The sequence below is a fragment of the Apiospora hydei genome (assembly GCF_038363865.1).
Source record: "Apiospora hydei strain CBS 114990 chromosome Unknown utg000007l_segment0_segment0, whole genome shotgun sequence".
Classification (NCBI taxonomy): Eukaryota; Fungi; Ascomycota; class Sordariomycetes; order Amphisphaeriales; family Apiosporaceae; genus Apiospora; species Apiospora hydei.
This window is the reverse complement of record NW_027117366.1, coordinates 4,087,071-4,104,853: the sequence shown is the minus strand read 5'-3', so window position 1 is coordinate 4,104,853 and position 17,783 is coordinate 4,087,071. Positions and strand designations below refer to the sequence as shown.

Sequence of the window (17,783 nt, the reverse complement as noted above, 5' to 3'; positions counted from 1 at the left end):
CCAGTAAACTGCCTAGACTGCCTTCACCCCCACCAATCTAAGGCTAAGCTCCATGCTGCAAAGACGCCGACACGGTCCTTCTGGCGGTCCCTCGGAGAACCAACCCCCACTACGTGAATTAATTTTCCATTTTCGATCCGCGGATCAGCTCACTTTGCCATCCAGCAACGCCGCAACGCCGCAACCCAGCCAACACAGAACACCGGTTGGATCTCTCTCTGTCTTTTTCTGTCCCAGCCCTACTTTCGCTTGTGCATATATCTTTTTACCAGACTACCACAACTTTTCGCTACAGTTCGGTAGAATCCTGTAGCACTCTTACCATATCATTAGACTTGTCCCACCTTGCGATCGACAAACCGAAATCATGGCCGACTCTGAGCCCCCCGCCAAGAAGAAGTGCTTGGGAACCGACTGCGAGAACGACGCCGGCGCCCTGCAATGTCCTACATGCCTGAAGCTGGGGATCAAAGGCAGCTTCTTCTGCTCGCAGGACTGCTTCAAGAAGAACTGGGTACGGACAATCAATCCCCCATACAGGGCAGCGCATCGGCGTTTAGATCCAGAGTCAAATAGCTAACATGGCGATGCGATCTAGGGCGACCACAAGTCTCTGCACAAGACGGCGGACGGCAAGAGCACCAACGGTATTATCCACAACTTCATTCCTCCAAAGGTCGTTTCTAAACCTGATCCAGCCACCGGGTTCTTTAATCCCTTCCCCTCGTACTCCTTCACTGGACCCCTCCGGCCCGTATACCCCCTCTCGCCGAAGCGCACCGTCCCCAAGTCTATCCCCCACCCCGACTACGCCGCCTCGGGCATTCCCAAGAACCGGACGCTCGGCAGGAACAAGATTGAGATCCTCGACGCCAAAGCTCAAGATGGCATGCGGAAAGTCTGCAAGTTGGCACGTGAGGTTCTCGACATTGTCGCGGCCGAGCTGAAGCCTGGTGTTTCCACCGACTATCTGGACGAAGTCTGCCACAAGGCTTGCATAGAGCGAAACGTAAGTCCGCCACCAGCCAGCGCCGTCGTATCTACCGGGATCGTGTACTGACGGGGTGCTTACATGCAATATAGTCTTACCCGTCGCCCCTGAACTACAACTTCTTCCCCAAGTCGATATGTACATCCGTCAACGAGGTCATCTGCCACGGTATCCCCGACCAGCGCCTCCTCATGGACGGCGACATTGTCAACCTCGACGTCACGCTCTACCACGAGGGCTACCACGGCGACCTGAACGAGACGTACTACGTGGGCGACCGGGCCAAGGCGGACCCGGACGTGGTGCGGGTGGTGGAGACGGCGCGCGAGTGCCTGGACGAGGCCATCAAGCTGGTCAAGCCGGGCTGCCTGATGCGCGACTTCGGCAACGTGATCGAGAAGCACGCCAAGGCGCGCAACTGCAGCGTGATCCGGACGTACTGCGGGCACGGCATCAACAGCACCTTCCACTGCGCGCCCAACGTGCCGCACTACGCCAAGAACAAGGCCGTCGGCGAGTGCAAGCCGGGCATGACCTTCACCATCGAGCCCATGATCGCGCTCGGCAAGTACCGCGACGTGACGTGGCCCGACAACTGGACCAGCACCACCATTGACGGCAAGAAGACGGCGCAGTTCGAGCACACGCTGCTCGTGACAGAGGACGGTTGCGAGATCCTGACGGCGCGGCAGGAGACGTCGCCGGGTGGGCCGATACCGATGCCGGCTGCCGAGGAGAAGAGCAGTTAGGAGCTCTTCCCTGGGTGACAGGAGCTGATATTGCGCGGGTTGCAATTATTACCTAGACTAGCCAGCCCGGAACGCCGTTAGCCGTCGTGTTAGCACTCCCCAATAGAAAACACACGGTAACGGCAGTGATGCTATTTGGTCAAAGCCGTAAGAGGTGATTCCAGTTTTGCAAATAGTACCAAAATAAAACTGTACGGGCGACATAGGATCAGATAAATCTGCATAGCTGGCAATGAGACATCCGAACAAGCATATTCAGTCTCAGACCCCTATCTTCGTGTTCGGCAATAAAAGCTTCTGCAATTTCGAGGGGCTGGTCACAAAATAAAGCGTACCTCGCGCCCCTTAAGCAAGATAAAACGCATATATGGTGCGAAGAGGTACTGGAAAGTACCAAAACGCATGTGGCAAGCCATGATACTCGGATAAAACAAATGTAGATTTTGTCTTTGCTCTTACATGCTGTTCCCTTCACACTGAACGTCGGCAGCCATTGGATGTGACTGGAATTACGAATGCTGGGTAACAACCCCGCGTTACTGTCCAGCCCCGATTGATCAAATCGGCGCCAAGTCGCAGGGAACCCCCGACCACGATATGGCCTAACCTAGGGATCACTCTCAGGCCAACCTGCCAACGTGATGACCTAAGAGGGACCTCGAGACTTGTGGTAATTCGAATGAAAAAGACTAGAGTGAGTGGCTGGCAGCAGAAGTGACGTTACCAGTATCCAGGCTGCGGAGACCTTGGCTCCAGACCTAATGACAGACCCAGTATTACAGTACGTTCAAGTGCAGTGCTTGAGTGCTTAGCAACTGGCGGACGAGCCGCTTTCATCATCCAGGCAATAAGCATGGTGACTCGAACCGGGGGTGCTGCCAAATCACTGGGTTGGTTGGGTTATCGGCTCAATCAAGTGCTAAGAAAAAAAAAGCGATTTGATTGCTAGGTTACAGCAACCAGGCCTCGACTCCCCCCCAAGCACCCAGCTTGAGCTCCCTTCATATCGGAGAATCCACCAGACTCTATCTGTTTGCTGGCTGTCCGCCTGTCACTTTGCTTGCCTGTCCGTCTCCTGCCGCAACGCACAGCACCAGCACCAGCAGTGCAGCACGCACATAACCGCGCAACCCACCATCCCATCCGCCAGTCAATCCAATCCACATCCACACCCAACCTTCTCCCATTTTGATTTGATTTGATCTGGGATCTTAACCCTCCCTCCACACTTGACCTACTACTTACACCTGGACACTTGGACTTTCTCAAGCCTACCCTCACCAACCCGCCCAGGCTAACAGAACAAAAACCCAACGCCGGTCACCAACTGAACAAGTGGCAACTGATTGATATATAACCCCTCTCCCTCAGGCTACTCTTTTTTGGGCCACCTCCAACCTTCCGTCCGATACCGATCGCAATCGCCAACTCAAAAAAGCAAACGAGATTTTCATTGGATCTCGCTCGCATCTGTCAACTTCTCGAGTCGCGTCCGCTCTGCCAAAAGCAAACCGACTTCCTATCCGCCTCGCAAACAGCCCGATTCTCGAACCTGCAAACCACCTGCAAGAGCTCCTCCATTTCCCGTGCGAGTTGCCCATTGTCGCGACCCCTCGAGCACTCTCCGAGACACCTCAATCTACCTCGATCTCCCCCGAGTAATACAGCACAAATACCGCCAAGATGTCGGGCGAAGCGTGGCTCTACCTCTTCGCCGTGCTTATCAATGCCGTCAATCTCTTCCTTCAGGTCTTCTTCACTATTATGTACAGCGATTTGGAATGGTACGTAAACCCTCGGCCTGCCTGGCGGTTGTGGTCCGGAGCTCCCACGGGAAGCTTTTTGCGGGGAGCCTTGAGCTCCCACCATAAACAACCATTTACGTCATGCGTTGGGCCTCGCTCTGCCCATGCGACCGCAACACCGTTTCACCCTCAGCTTGCAACGAAACAATCGTACTGACTCTTGGGCTCTTACTACAGTGACTATATCAACCCTATTGACCTCTGCAACCGCCTGAACACCTACATCATCCCCGAGGCCGCCGTACATGGATTCCTGACCTTCCTGTTCCTCATCAACGGATACTGGGTGGCTTTGATCCTCAACCTGCCTCTGCTCGCTTGGAATGTAAAGAAGTAAGTTGTCCCAGAAGCTTCATGCATCCGCCTTGTGACATGGCTAACCTTCGAATCCAGGATCGTTGACAACACACATCTTTTGGATGCGACCGAGATCTTCCGGAAGCTCAACGTCCATAAGAAGGTATGACCGACGCCCAGTTCCCGATAGCCCCTAAAGGCATCTAGCTAATACTTTTGCGCAGGAATCCTTCTTCAAGCTTGGCTTCCACCTCGTCATGTTCTTCTTCTACCTGTACAGCATGATTGTTGCCCTGATCAAGGACGAGTCGCACTAAGTCTGGTGTCGGCCACGCCCCTACTCTGACGACACGACCGAACGCCGGCTTGGCTTCGCTGCTCTAACACAGCAGTATACAAAGAAGTGCGCAGTGGGACTGTTTCAAGTCTTGTAGGAACGATGATATCTGGATCCCGAGAAGATGATTGTCAGAGGATAGCAGCGTACGGAGGAGGCGACGTTGACGTCCCTTGATCGGGGGCGCCTCGTCCGCAGTAGTGAGGTGTCTTTACTTTTGATGGATGAACATATTGGACATTGGGACGAAGATTACACGATTAGACGAATGGCTTCAGGAGAAAGTGTTTTAACGGGAAAAGCTATCAGAGCCGGGTGTTGATCACAAACAAAGTCTGGCATTGATTGGACTGGCTGTTTTTGGTCAAAAGAGCGAGCTGGGAGCAACGGCGGTTTTTCCAAAGGGGCAACTTCTTCCCAACACGTCGGCCAGGCATAATGTTAGAGGATTGCCTCATGCGGCGTCGTGCAGGCTGTACTCGGATCTTAAAACGTAATGAAATGTATACCCCATATCAGTTGCTATTTTGCATATTCTATAGCAGCATCTGCTTGTTTTGTCTCGTCTTGAAAGCTTATCATGTTGGAAGGTGGTTTGGATGGAAGCTGTTGACAGCACTGCGAAACCCCCACGTAAGACTCACGATGACTTGCTTCTGATTCAGCTGACTGCATTGAACCTGCCTGATTGATAATCCCCCTTTCTTCTGGCCTTTTCAGGTTGCATGGAAGGTTGCATTCTTTGCCAAATTGCCAACCCCATTATCGGGGGCCGTCCTCCTCCTCCCTCTCCCCTCTACGTCAGGTACAACTTTAGCTTTGAAGTGGGGCGATGCAAGCCGCTCAGAGCCTCAGCCACATGCTGCACCCGAAAAGCCCGTTCAGTACCGGAGATAACCAAAGCCCAAAGCTTGCTCTCTCAAAAAGTTACCGCCTTCCCAACCCAGCTCTCTCGTGAACCTCCAATTCGCGCCTACTTCATACAACACTCATTCATGCCCATAACGAACTACAATAATCACAAGAGAAATACCGAACCCGACCTGCCGACTAAGATCTCGTCATCTTGATTGATTTACGGGATAACTTATCGCGACTCGCTTGGTAGCTATCCGGAGCTCAATTCGAGACCAGCTGTGATCCGCAGCAGCGACGCGACCATGGCCAACTTCGGAGAGTACCCGCCCAACATGGCGTCGCAAGACGCCCTCATCGTGCGCGAGCAGACCGGCCCCGAACACGCCGTGGTCCCCTACAGCGGCGAGGAGCTGTCGCGCCAGCAGCTGGGCCCCGCGAACCCGTACTTCGACCCATCCACCCGCAAGCGCAAGAACAACGTCCTGACGGGCAGCGCCGAGGAGACCTTTTGTCTCAGAACACACATTCCGCTCCAAGCACCGGGCGGTCGAGCGCGCGGGCGGGCCCGACCGCGAGTACCAGACGGGCGCCGAGGTGAAAGCCGAAGCGAAACGCATACGGGAAGGGCGCGAGGGCAAGGGCAACGCGACCATCGCGGACGGGGACGGCGCGTACGTGGGACCCTGGGCTAGGTACAAGCGGCCCGAGTTTGAGGATGTCGAGATCGCCGAGGGCGAGGAGGTCGGCAGCGACGAGGAAGTCGTGTACGTGACGGACGAGGACGAGGACGTGATAGAAAGTGGCACGGTGGTCTCGGCGCCCACGGTGGCGCTGCAGCGGCGCAAGGAGGTCGAGGCGCTGGGCGAGGAGTCGACCGTGTTCCACGGCGAGGCCGAGTTCGACTACCAAGGGCGATCCTACATGCACGTCCCACAGGACCTCGACGTCGACCTGCGCAAGGAGCCCGGCAGCGTCACCAACTACATCCCCAAGAAGCTCATACACACCTGGAAGAACAACTTCAACGACAAGGCCGTCACGGCGCTGCGCTTCTTCCCCGGCTCCGGCCACCTGCTGCTCGCGGCAGGCGCGGATTCTACGGTCAAGATCTTCGACGTATACCACCAGAGGGAGCTTCTGCGGTCATACCACGGCCACGGCAAGGCGGTTTCGGATATCTGCTTCAACAACTCGGGCAACGAGTTCATATCGAGTGGGTACGATCGGTTCATCAAGCTCTGGGACACGGAAACGGGCGTGTGCAAGGCCAAGTTCACGACGGGCAAGACGCCGCACGTCGTCAAGTTCAACCCGTCCTACGAGCACGCGCACGAGTTCGTGGCGGGCATGTCCGACAACAAGATCGTGCAGTGGGACACGCGGACCAAGGAGATCGTCCAAGAGTACGACCACCATCTGGCGGCCATCAACACCATCACCTTCGTGGACGAGGGCCGGCGCTTCATGACGACGGCCGACGACAAGAGCCTGCGGGTGTGGGACTACTCGATCCCCGTGCCGATCAAGTACCACGCGTCGGAGGAGCAGTTCGCGCTGACACGGGCGAGCCCCCATCCGTCGGGCAAGTACGTGGCCTACCAGTCGGGCAACAACGAGATCCAGGTGTTCAGCGCGCAGGACAAGTTCCGGCGCAACAGCAAGAAGCTGTTCAAGGGCCACAACAGCGCCGGGTCGGCCATCGACCTGAACATTTCGCCCGACGGGCAGTTTTTGGCGTCCGGAGATACGGCGGGTTTCTTGTGCTTCTGGGACTGGAAGACGTGCAAGATGTACCACAAGATCCCGGCGTCGCAGAACGGGTCTATCTCGTGTGTGCAGTGGCATCCGCAGGAGACGAGTCGGGTGGTGGCGGCGGGGCAGGATGGGGTTATTCGGTACTACGATTAAGGGCGTGGGATGGGAGAACGCAGAGATATGGAAGACTAATAAAAAAGAGAATGCACACTTGCCTGGTCTGGATTGGACTGGACAAGACCAGTGTCCGAGGGCTTGGGGTACACAGTTGGTATTCCTCGAGCCGGCTGTATTATGTTTCAATAGATGATGATACCCTTCAACATGATCATGGTGGCTTTGTGATTGTCCATGATGTGGTTGCGGCGTACATGTACGACTTGGTGGCTCTGCAATGGATAGGTACGGTTGTTACCCCATTCAGTCTGGTTATGCCATTGGGTTACCAAGTTGCTTCCATTACTTCCAGTGTTGTTCTATGAGTAAAGATGTTCCATATGCTGCCGTTATCATGGCCACCGTTGTTGTCCCATCAGTCACAGTTATCTTGCACCTACTATTGGGCAATACCAACTCGACAGATATGGTTATCGGCGCATGACGCACTCGGGTCACAGATCCTGCACAAGGCAACGCACGAGATGGAAACGAGCTAAGAGGGCCAGGACGATGGGATAGATGAAGAAGAAGTAGGGTGTCCGCCCAAAGGGGCTGGGAACCAAGTCTAAGAAACTCATCTCTAATGCCGAAACATGAGAAAGATGTACGCGAAGTACCAACAGCTTGAATACAAATCATCTCACACATAAAATAGACGCATGAACCATACAGCAATTCCTAAACCCCTATTCCAACATCGTCGCCTCAAATCCACCTATCCCAGCGGGATTGGTCGGGTGTTGATGGGTTTCCCAACCGGCCACCTCCTGTCAGCAATAGGAAGCTGCTGCTGGTAGAGCCACGACTTGAAGTGGAGCGGCTCCGTGAGGAGGGCGTCGAGGCTCTCGGTGGCGTCTGTGATGCTCATGGTGTGGTATCGGATCGTGTAAGAAGTCTCGAGAGGGAGGAGGGCTGAACTGCCGATTGGCGAAGAAGACGTGAGCCTGAAACGGTATTTAGAAGAAGAAAAAGAAAAAAAAGGCTGAACGGGTGCTTTACAAATACTAAATATGGATACTTAGTAAAGATGAGATCTGCATGATCGAAGGATGAAATTTGGGGGTATCAGACCTAGAATTAGTAAACGGAATGATGTTGCTGGTGTGAGAATATAGAAGAAGAAACAGTGGTTTGCCGATGTTGGGAATTTCGTTCTAGGTATCTGTTGAGCAGGTGTTCTGCCTGAACTCTATCCCCAGGTTGTGGTTGCTTGGTCCAAGCAACCCGACATGAAGGAAGGAATTCAGGCGAGTGTGATTGTAGGGTCGACGATAGCAACATAAAGCAAGCAGCAAAGGGCAACTACGCTGGACGCTGGAACACATGTTTCCTTCCGCCCGCCAATGTCGAGGCACTGCAGGAAACGACTGACGCAATTGACTCACTGCAGTCGGACACGGGAGGCAGCAGCTACGTGTATCTAAAAGGTAGGTACGTGGTGCTTTCCAACTCGGATGCGCACCTTCTCTGTTGATATATTCGCGTCCGCGGGGTAATGATAGACATGGTCCGAACGGAGGCAGGCGCTGTTGTTCTTGCCGCCCTACCAGAAATCAGTCCAAGTGCAGCTATTTTTAAGTCAGGTCTGCTATCCTCGTGATCTCATCACAAAGTCTGGACCAAAACAAGTTTTGGCGAAAAGTCCACTGCATGGACTGAGAAGGATCACTGTCATGAGATACACTATGTACTTACCCACGCCTGCAATCTCCTGGGATTCCCTTCTCCCATTGGGAATAAAGGGCATAGTTCTTAGAAGCCCCGAATGGGATCGCAATTTCCTCATGGGAACCATCATGCCAAAAGACCCATCAAGGCCGCAGACTTGTAATCCACATCGGTCGGAGAGGCTATATCCTGTCTGCTGGTCAATGGGCCATCGCGGGCTGTTTTGGGGACAGTACCAAAAGATGGTTAATCAGATGGGTGAATGATGAGCCAAAAGGAGTCGAGGGAAAGGAGAAAAAATTACAACACCCCTAGGGATTCGAACCCTAGTCTCTATGTATCTTTTCATAGTGTACTGCCACTGTACCAAAGTGTCTTGCTTCGTAACGGTTGTGGGTGATGCATAAGACATGTCTTTTTACAGCTTATATAGTTCATTAATCTGTAATGAATTACGCCAAGTAACAACAGTGTGCCTGGTCTCGGCGGTTTCTTCGAGACACGATGCATGAATCGATGGTACTGGGACTCTACCCCTATTCCCAGATGGCTGTTCTTAGATCCACCCGCTCATTATCCAATACTTTCATCCACACATGCGGTTTTCTAGTGGTTCCATGTAGTCGGTCGATCATGATCCCAAGATCTGCTTCAATCTCTGTATAACCTCGTCCGCCTTCATGTAAGGCAGATCAATATGCGCATGCTCCGGACTCAGACGCAGCTCCGCACCCGGCATGAGCGCCGCCGCCTTCTCTGCCATATGCGCCGGCACATTTTGATCCTTTGCACCATGCCACATGACCACCTTCCCCGGCTCAATCTTCACATCCTCCAGCTTGAACCCAAAGTCGCTCCCCAGAACTAAGCCGTCCCAAGCCGAACCCAGCCCGCCACTGATCATCGACCCCCGCGTCCCCGACACCAGCGCGGCCCGAACATCCTCCCGCTCCAGCATGGCCCGGTCGTTGGCCGGCTTGTTCTTGAGCGCATCCACCAGCGCCAGCTCGAGCTTCTCCGGGTGCGCCAGGTCCCGCGCCGTGCCGCCCAGCATGGCGTCCAAGATCCAGCCGACGGGCGTCGGCATCCAGGGACATAGCGTCAGCAGCGCGCGGGTCTGGATCAGCATGCCGCTGCAACCCAAGGAGGTCGGGTACAGGGCGCAGACCAACCCAACCCCGATGCAGCGGTCCCGCGGCAGGCGGTGCCAGCAGGCCAGGGCGTAGGGCCCGCCGCCCGAGACGCCGAGGACGGCGAAGCGTTTGACGCCCAAATGGTCCGCGAGCGCGAGCAGGTCGGCCGGCCAGTCCAGCAGGGTGCGCCCCGGCTGGAAGGTCGAGGCGCCCATGCCGGGGCGCTCGACGGAGACGAGGCGGATGCCCTGGGCGCGGGCGGCGGCGTCGTAGCCGAAGGCTTCGCCTTGGGAGCCGGGGAAGCCGTGGTGATAGAAGGCGGTCGGGGCCGCGGGGTCCGGGGAGCCGTAGGCGGCGTAGCCCAGGGTCCGGCCGGAGGGGAGGACGAAGGCGGAGGTGGGTTTGGGGTGACGGGTGGCCATGGTTTTGGTTCGCTGAGAGTTTGCAGGCAAGACGCTAGGAAGAGTTCGATCTTGTCGCCCGGTTCTGGGTGGGGTTTGAAGTGTTGTCTGTGGGAGATATTGAAGAGAATGCGGGATCCTCATGCGGCAGTGAGACAATTATAGCTGCCTAGATGCTCCGGCGCCACGTCCCACTTTACTTAGCTCGCGGAGGATCTACAGGGGCACGCGATCATTACACACGCTGGCCGCCTTGGCGCCGTTGCTTTTTCCCAGTGAGTGAATCGCAGTGTCGCCAATTCTCCTGTCAATGCCAGGCAAAAAGAACTTAGATGTTAAGGCCAGCGAAGTTCCCCTTTTCTGGATAATTTCCTCTAGCAAAACCGTATTCTTGAGTTTGTATTCCTATGGGTATGGGGAGGAAGTGCATATAGTATGAGACTCTTTATTCTGCTACTTTCTATGGGCATACCCAACTAGAGAGACCGCGGACACAGTCTCGAAAAGGGTGAGCACAGCAACTATATATAACAGGTTTTCAGACTCGCTAGTATGCGGAAGGGCCTTAGTCTGATGATGTTCCTGTCCCAACCTCATAGGTTACTGTTCGAGAAGAGTCCAAGACGGTCTGCATCTCCATCTCCCTATCTTTCGTAAGATCTGTGACAACTGTAGCAGACTCAGTTCCGTCATCATGGACTCCAAGAGTCGACTGAAGGTATAATTGCACGGCATTTCCTGTAGGAGCGAGGTGCACTTTGCCATGAGAAGGCCCCGTGCCGCGGCCACCGGCTGCACGGCGCTGGCGGGCACCTGATTGGAGAAGGATATCGAGCAGCCTCGTTGCACGATGACCACGGCCGGCCCAGGCAAGCATCGTGAGAGGGTCAGCTCCATGTGCTAATAGCAGTTCGAGGGCTTCGAGGGGTGCGGCGGATGACCTGAAGTCTGGAAAAGGGAGAAGCGTATTAGTCTACTATAAATATGCCATGGTATATGTATGACTTGCCCGGAAAGAAGGAAGCAACTTACATAACTTGAGCAAGAGGCGTACGGGATATCCCAAATGGACCAGCCTCCAAAGTCTTCTGGTTAGCCGAAGCGCCGTGGTCGAGAAGCTTCTCCAAGATCCAGAGGGCATCGTCCGCCCTCTCGAAGCTCTGGGTCAGGAGCACGGCGAAGTGGATGGGGTACCACCTGGACGACTGCAAGAAAGAGGTAGTGTCGTCATCATTATCAGGGGCACCCTCGGGCAAGTTGACAGCAGCTCTTTGCTCGATGAGGAACTCGGCTGCGCGCAAGCGGCTGCTGGCCAGGGCGAGGATGAGTGGACTTGGTTTTGACAAGACGACAGGGGCGGTAGGAGTAGAGTCAACGCTAAACGGTATATCCCGCGAAATATCGAGGTGTTGGTCGAGAGGGATGTTGAAGCGGAGGCAGTTTGTGAGGGGGAGAATTGTGTCTCGCGTACAAGCCCAGAAAATAGCAGAGCTGTGATGCTGTCGGTAGAGAGTCTCCACGACATCATCGGAAAACCCCTTGCAACTCTGCACCGGGTTCAGCATATCTTGGGGGCTGAGGAAGCTGCAAATCGTGTTTAAGATCAGACCTTGAAAGCCGTGGTGCACAGAGGCCACAGTGGCGATGATGGTTTCAGGTTGATGTGTTGGTTCTGGGGTTAACGAGGAAAGATAGGCATTTGGACGATCATGGAGATGCTGCTGACGAAGCGCCTCACAGACCATGGCGAGATCCTCTCTCAAAAGAATTTGGGCCATTTTGTGTGTCGATGCGATGAACCACGAGTATCTCTAGTGGTTCTAGTACACCAGCAAAGAGGGATGGATGCGTATGGGTGAAGGAGTATCAGGAGGAGATCAGGGGTAAAGGGTGTGCAGGTCAAGATCGGCTGTCTACACGTATGAACAACTGATGCACAGGAAGAATTTTGAATTATAAATCGAACCGTAAACGCTTTAAAGGAATAATCGCCATCTAAATACACGATTGCCGTCCATCGGTTCAGACACCATCGAGTGAATATAAAAGATAGACAACGTCATCCGAATAGCACATAGTCTCCCTGGAGTAAATATCAGGTTGATGACAAGGGATACACAACAGCCAGCTCTCTGAGAGACCAATAGAACAGCATATTAAGCAAAGGTATGATTAGAATGACGTGCTGTATCTCCCAACCTGCTTTGGAGTACTCAGATGTATCACAACGGGTGTGCTGTTCTGTTTTGAACTGGCCACACCAGCCAGCAATGTTTACATAGTGACTAAACTACTGAGTTTGAAAACACGATTTGGGGTTTGAATTGTGGCAGCTTGACACAGAGTGGCTTTGTTTGAATAGACATACGAGCAGTACCGGAATGCATAACCTGTTTCAATAGCCAGATATCGAAGCACATTCAAGCACAAAGGGGGTGGCAGAGTAAAAGTGGCTCCCGGGAGATCTCCCAGATAGCCACAACGATGCTGGCATTGACGGCCTGACGCATGTAAACTGTCTCGCCATATTCAAAACATGGGGCCAAATTGAACCAACCTCGAAGGTGAGGATGCAATCACCCAAAGTGCTTCTCCAGAGCCGGGATTGAGGTGGTTTCGGTCGTGCCATGCAGCAGCTCCCGGACGAAGTCACGATCGCACACGAACGCTGGATTAAGTCTGGCGCCGCTACTAGCATTCGATTACTTCTTCCGCATCATGTAAAGGGTTTAAGAGAATAGAAGATATCAATACATTGAAATATCTTCATGCCCGGATGGGAGGTTTGCATGCCATGCCGGTTGTGATGCGGGGGATATCTCTCTAGAAGTGAGCCCCACTAATTCGATGCCAACAGCACTGATCCCAAATGTGCGTAATTTTGAGATCAGTCCGCAATCCTGGATCGTATGCGATATCTACTCAATTAACGACAAATTATCCCAAGCACTTGAGAAGTCCTGATTCAATCATCACTTCCAGCAAGTAAGTCGCCAATCATCATCCTGATGATCTGGTTGGTGACGAGGACCGGTGGCGCAGCGGTAGCGCGTCTGATTCCAGTCCAGAAGGTCATCCGTTCAAATCGGGTCCGGTTCAAAACTTTTGCCTTTTTCTCCGACGGAGTATTCCGAGAGTCTCTCCTTTTTTGGTCAACGTCAATTGTGGTTGGTTGGCGTTGAGGGTGAGAGTTTACACATGCTCATATTACGTGTGGGTCCGCTTTTCTTTTCTGCAGGTGAGCACTACCAGGGGACAAGAATGTTGCTTTATTCTTCTTGATATCTTGCTATGTATGTTTCAACTGGCGATGCTAAGGGCTTTTCACATAGCCCAAGGGGTTGGTAGAATGTGTCATAACCAAGTCATAATCCCATCCGCCTTTCTTCAAGTGAGTGTAGGAGGGGTCCAGTCCACCCAGTCGGCCATGTTGACGTTGGACGGGCTCTTCTCCAAGTTGTTGGGCGGCGTGCCGGTGCCGAGGAGGTACTTGTTGATGTACGCGTCGAGGTTGGTGCGCGACGCCGCGGGGAACTGGCAATGCCCGTGCCCGCCGGTGAGGTCGAACCCCATGGCCTCGGGCGCGCCCAGGGCCGTGTAGATGAGCCGCCCGGCCCGCATGCAGGCCGTCGTGCTGACGGGCCCGAGCCAGTCGATGTCGTTCTCCATGACGAAAAGGCCGCGCGGGGCCACGAGACCCGCGAGCATGTGGTGGTCCTCGGGGATGGTGCTGGTCCGGCTCGTGTGCTGGTTGAAGCGCGGGCTGAACCAGACGTTCTCGCCCACAATCTGCGACGCCGTCTGGATGTTGGCGCCCTTTTGCTTCTGCGAGTCCGACACGCGCCAGCACGCGGCGCCGCCCGACCCGGACTCCTGCGGTAAGGTGAGGGCGATGCGCTCGTTGAGCGCGCCGACGACGAAGGCGCCCTTGCCGTTACGTGAGCAGCCCGTCACGCCCAGTTTGGTCGGGTCGATGCCCGTCTTGGCGGCGCCGAGCTGCTCGAGGCCGTCGATCAGCCGGCCCACGCCCCACGCCCACGCCGTCAGGGCGCCCGCCGAGTGGCTCTTGCCGAACAGGTTGTAGAAGGTGCCGACGCCGCGCGAGTTGCCGCCGTTCTGCTGCGCGAAGGCGTCGTTGCCGAATGAGACGGTACCCACGGTACCCGGGATCGGCAGGCTGGACCCGCCGATGGTGACGATGGCGGGGCCACCGGAACCCGAAGAGCCGCTGGGCTTCCTGATGTTGGAGTTGAGAGTCGCCGTGTTGGACCCCACCGTGATCTTGACGCTCATGGTGTTGCCCGACAGGGTGGCTTCGACCTTGTCGGGAGGCGGCGGCAGGTCGCCGAGCTCGTACTGCTGCATGATCTTGCTGATCTCCTGCTGCCGGCACGTCCAGTCCGCCTTGGTCGCGACTTTGGTCCCGCTCGCGAAGGTGAAGGGGTCCGGCAGCTTGGCGACGTTGACGGCGGGGGTGTCGCCCGCTACGGTGCAGGTGTCGCTCTGGCGCTCGAAGAGCTCGGCGGCGGGGGAGGGCGAGGGCGGAGCCCATGAGGGCCGCCGTGATCACAAGGTTGCGGGCCATCGTTGCGGGTAATATGTCGATCTTGGTCGGGAATAGTGAAGGTAGAGCTTGGCTTGCTGGGGTGACTGGATGTGGGGGATTCACTACTGAATATATAATGAATGGTTTCACCCCGCAGGTCCGCGGGCGCACTACAAAATCCGACAATCAATTTGAACCCTTTCCGTTGGCTTGGCTTCCGAAAGGGGAGTGCTGCTCGCCCTTGATATTTTCCCGCTTGTACACTTGGTCTAGAACTGTGTTTCTGAGGTCTGTTTAGTTGTCATAGTCCCCCTCTTGGAGCTCGAACCAGAACACGCGTTTCTTTGGGAAGCGAACTCCTCCTGTAGATTAAATTGACGTTTGGTAGGGTGGTATTAATTGGCGGCTAGCTATGCAGCTTTGACAAGATGTGGGGAGAACTGGCTAATAAGACGGATAATTCGACACGTGGGGCGGACAAACAGCTATAGCGAGCACGTCGCTGATGTTACATCATTCGACCGCTTAGATTGTGCCAGGAACGGAACGGTGCATATCTCCCGGACTCGGATGTACAGCAACCGGAAGCGGATTCCCCGATCCCATCTAAATATGCGTCCCATAACCCGGCAACTGCCGAGTACTCCAAGTTATATATAGTGGAAAGTAGATGATATTCGTTCGGTACTTGGTTGATATCTACTAAGTGCACCGTGATTAGTATCTAGCTAAGTTGCCACAGAGGCCTCATAGTGGCAACAGCTTGCCCGAGCCCCTGAAGAACTACTATATCCCAAACAATACAATCATTTGCTTTCATGCCGCATGGAGGCCGATGGATAGTGCTGGACTAGATATAGATACATATATAGTACGATCTATTAATAGCAAGCAGTTGCATGACCTGTTGTGCTCCATGTCGCCTCACACGGTATTCTCAAAGCCAGGATGGTTATGCTCGCTAATCTTCAACTGCAGCATGGGGTGGATTGCCGTGTCGTAGGGGCCAAACTATGAAAAGCTATTGCCGAAAGTACGAGTTATTGTCTATGGCTGAGTTTCAGCAGAAGGGCGCCGGTTGATTGCGTTCGTCTGTTTAGCCAGATGGGATTTGACGGGGGTGTTCCATGTCTCCTATTGGACCCAGCCGATTGCCAGGTTTGTTTTCCCCATGCCAATAGCCCAACATGGGTTGAGTGAAAGTCCTTGGCATCTCGGTCACCATCAGGATTTCCCAAGGAGCGATCTGCTCACGCACGCATGTTAACAATCCCACAATCACCAACATACCAAAATGATGTGTGTTTTGCTTCTGTTTCTAGCCGTCTTCAATGCGAGAATATCCAGCGCCCACGGCGGCCTGGCCAACTACACTGTGGGCGACACATGGTACCGAGGGTAAGTCCTGAACGTGGAACTCGAGGCCATTGACATCAATCGTTATCGGTCTTTAACGAGACCGATACGACGCATCCGAGGCGAGATCGATCTAAGCTTAACATACACAAACAGCTATAACCCGGATACACCGGCCGAGGACCAGCTGGGCCAGCCCTGGATGGTACAGCGGTCCTGGGCATCCATCGATCCCATCTTCTCCGTGACAGACGCGGGCCTCGCCTGCAACAATCCGGCCGTGGCGCCACCATCACATATCCCCATCGCAGCGGGTGACAACCTCACCGCCGTGTACTGGTATTGGCTGCACCCCGTGGGCCCTATGACCGTATGGCTCGCATCATGCGGCGACGGTCCAGATGCCTCGTGCGCAGACGTCGTCGACGTGAACGCCCTGTCCTTCTTCAAGATCTGGGAGGGCGGCTTGCTCGATGGCACGCTGGCCGAGGGCTCGTGGTACCAGAAGGCCTTCCAGCACTGGGACGGGTCGCCGGACCTGTGGCCTGTGACGATCCCGGCGTCGCTGCGGCCGGGGGCGTACGTGGTCCGCCACGAGATCATGAGTCTGCATATCGCGAACAAGCCGCAGTTCTACCCGGAGTGCGCGCATCTCAACGTCACGGGGATGGGCGAGGCGCTGCCGGTGGGGGAGGAGTACTATACGAAGTTTCCGGGGGTTATAGCATGAGTGGTATGTGTTGCTCTGGGTACTGAGAAGCGAGCTTTGGGCTGATGAGATTGCAGATCCGTCTATCAATATTGATGTGTACAGCGAGGCCATGAAGGACGTCACGGTATGTATTTGGCCTATGATACAGTTTGCTTTTGATATACTGACATTTCTAGAATTACACGATCCCAGGGCCTCCGGTATGGAATGGCTGATGTCTCGCCGTGAGCGGGTAGGTTGATATTTTCAAATATTGGATGATTGGACGAAAGAGGCAAGCAAATGAGATTGTGGCCAACCAACAGGGAGAGACTTGATAGTTCCTTCTGCTTTTTCTCCATCAGACTTCGGTCCGGTACCAGGTTAGTCACCTACTTACCAGAAGAAAAGACTCATGACGAGCAAGTTTATCTTGAAACGAAAACCCTGCAATCTACATGTTTCCAAGTGAAGACGTTTTGCAATGCCCCGAGGAGGTATACAGAGATCTTATTTCATACATTATGTGAATTAAACAAACAAAAATGTTTTGGTTGCTCTTTTCCAGCCGTCGGTGAGAAGTTTTGATGACAGAACCGAGGCAGACAACTACTCGTGACGGAAGGATAACCCTATTACGTATTTCATCCCCACCATTGTGACACAGATGCGTAGGTGTACGTAAAATGCTTGATGGTGGTAGTCTTTGATGGGAAGAGCTACCTCGTGGTTAGTCACAGCTGAGTCATCCTTTCGTGGAAGCATATCTTGACACTACTTGATAGAATTGGATTGGTGGGGAATGTTTCAGTTTGGCTCTTGTCGAATGGGTCATGATACAACCTCAGTTTGGGTTCTATCAAGTCTTCACAATTCCGTATTTGGGATGCTTTAGTCACCATTGGCTCGAGAAGTCTGTAAGTTGGTTTCAATGTCGGACTGGTAACCTGTTGTGTCAGATCTATTGGTCATTCAAACCCGACTTTTAGGCTTTCCATCAAACCAATCTACCATTTACTCTATGATTTCCCCATTTG

The 17,783-nt window shown here is 54.1% G+C and overlaps 7 protein-coding genes across 7 annotated transcripts; 4 read left to right on the top strand and 3 right to left on the bottom strand.

Annotated features, from left to right (window-relative positions):
- Positions 1-367: 367 nt before the first annotated feature.
- Positions 368-1,740, top strand: PG997_010415 (uncharacterized protein; the record flags this gene model as incomplete). Its single annotated transcript, XM_066814730.1, has 3 exons — positions 368-514; positions 599-1,009; positions 1,084-1,740. The coding sequence occupies 3 exons, from the start codon at positions 368-370 to the stop codon at positions 1,738-1,740; spliced, it is 1,215 nt and encodes a 404-aa protein (XP_066666692.1).
- A 1,683-nt stretch (positions 1,741-3,423) lies between these two features.
- On the top strand, positions 3,424-4,159 carry PG997_010414 (ER-derived vesicles protein ERV14; the record flags this gene model as incomplete). Its single annotated transcript, XM_066814729.1, has 4 exons — positions 3,424-3,524; positions 3,723-3,878; positions 3,939-4,005; positions 4,067-4,159. 4 exons carry the CDS (start codon positions 3,424-3,426, stop codon positions 4,157-4,159), a joined length of 417 nt encoding a protein of 138 aa, XP_066666691.1.
- Positions 4,160-5,339: 1,180 nt separating this feature from the next.
- On the top strand, positions 5,340-6,945 carry PG997_010413 (uncharacterized protein; the record flags this gene model as incomplete). The annotated part of the gene is made up of 2 exons (XM_066814728.1): positions 5,340-5,516; positions 5,575-6,945. The coding sequence occupies 2 exons, from the start codon at positions 5,340-5,342 to the stop codon at positions 6,943-6,945; spliced, it is 1,548 nt and encodes a 515-aa protein (XP_066666690.1).
- Positions 6,946-9,250: 2,305 nt separating this feature from the next.
- PG997_010412 (uncharacterized protein) lies at positions 9,251-10,174 on the bottom strand (the record flags this gene model as incomplete). The annotated part of the gene is made up of 1 exon (XM_066814727.1): positions 9,251-10,174. The coding sequence occupies one exon, from the start codon at positions 10,172-10,174 to the stop codon at positions 9,251-9,253; it is 924 nt and encodes a 307-aa protein (XP_066666689.1).
- Positions 10,175-10,718: 544 nt separating this feature from the next.
- On the bottom strand, positions 10,719-11,931 carry PG997_010411 (uncharacterized protein; the record flags this gene model as incomplete). Its single annotated transcript, XM_066814726.1, has 2 exons — positions 10,719-11,094; positions 11,186-11,931. The coding sequence occupies 2 exons, from the start codon at positions 11,929-11,931 to the stop codon at positions 10,719-10,721; spliced, it is 1,122 nt and encodes a 373-aa protein (XP_066666688.1).
- A 1,609-nt stretch (positions 11,932-13,540) lies between these two features.
- Positions 13,541-14,738, bottom strand: PG997_010410 (uncharacterized protein; the record flags this gene model as incomplete). Its single annotated transcript, XM_066814725.1, has 2 exons — positions 13,541-14,656; positions 14,724-14,738. 2 exons carry the CDS (start codon positions 14,736-14,738, stop codon positions 13,541-13,543), a joined length of 1,131 nt encoding a protein of 376 aa, XP_066666687.1.
- Positions 14,739-15,993: 1,255 nt separating this feature from the next.
- PG997_010409 (glycoside hydrolase family 61 protein) lies at positions 15,994-16,982 on the top strand (the record flags this gene model as incomplete). Its single annotated transcript, XM_066814724.1, has 4 exons — positions 15,994-16,097; positions 16,212-16,751; positions 16,816-16,891; positions 16,944-16,982. 4 exons carry the CDS (start codon positions 15,994-15,996, stop codon positions 16,980-16,982), a joined length of 759 nt encoding a protein of 252 aa, XP_066666686.1.
- Positions 16,983-17,783: the final 801 nt, after the last annotated feature.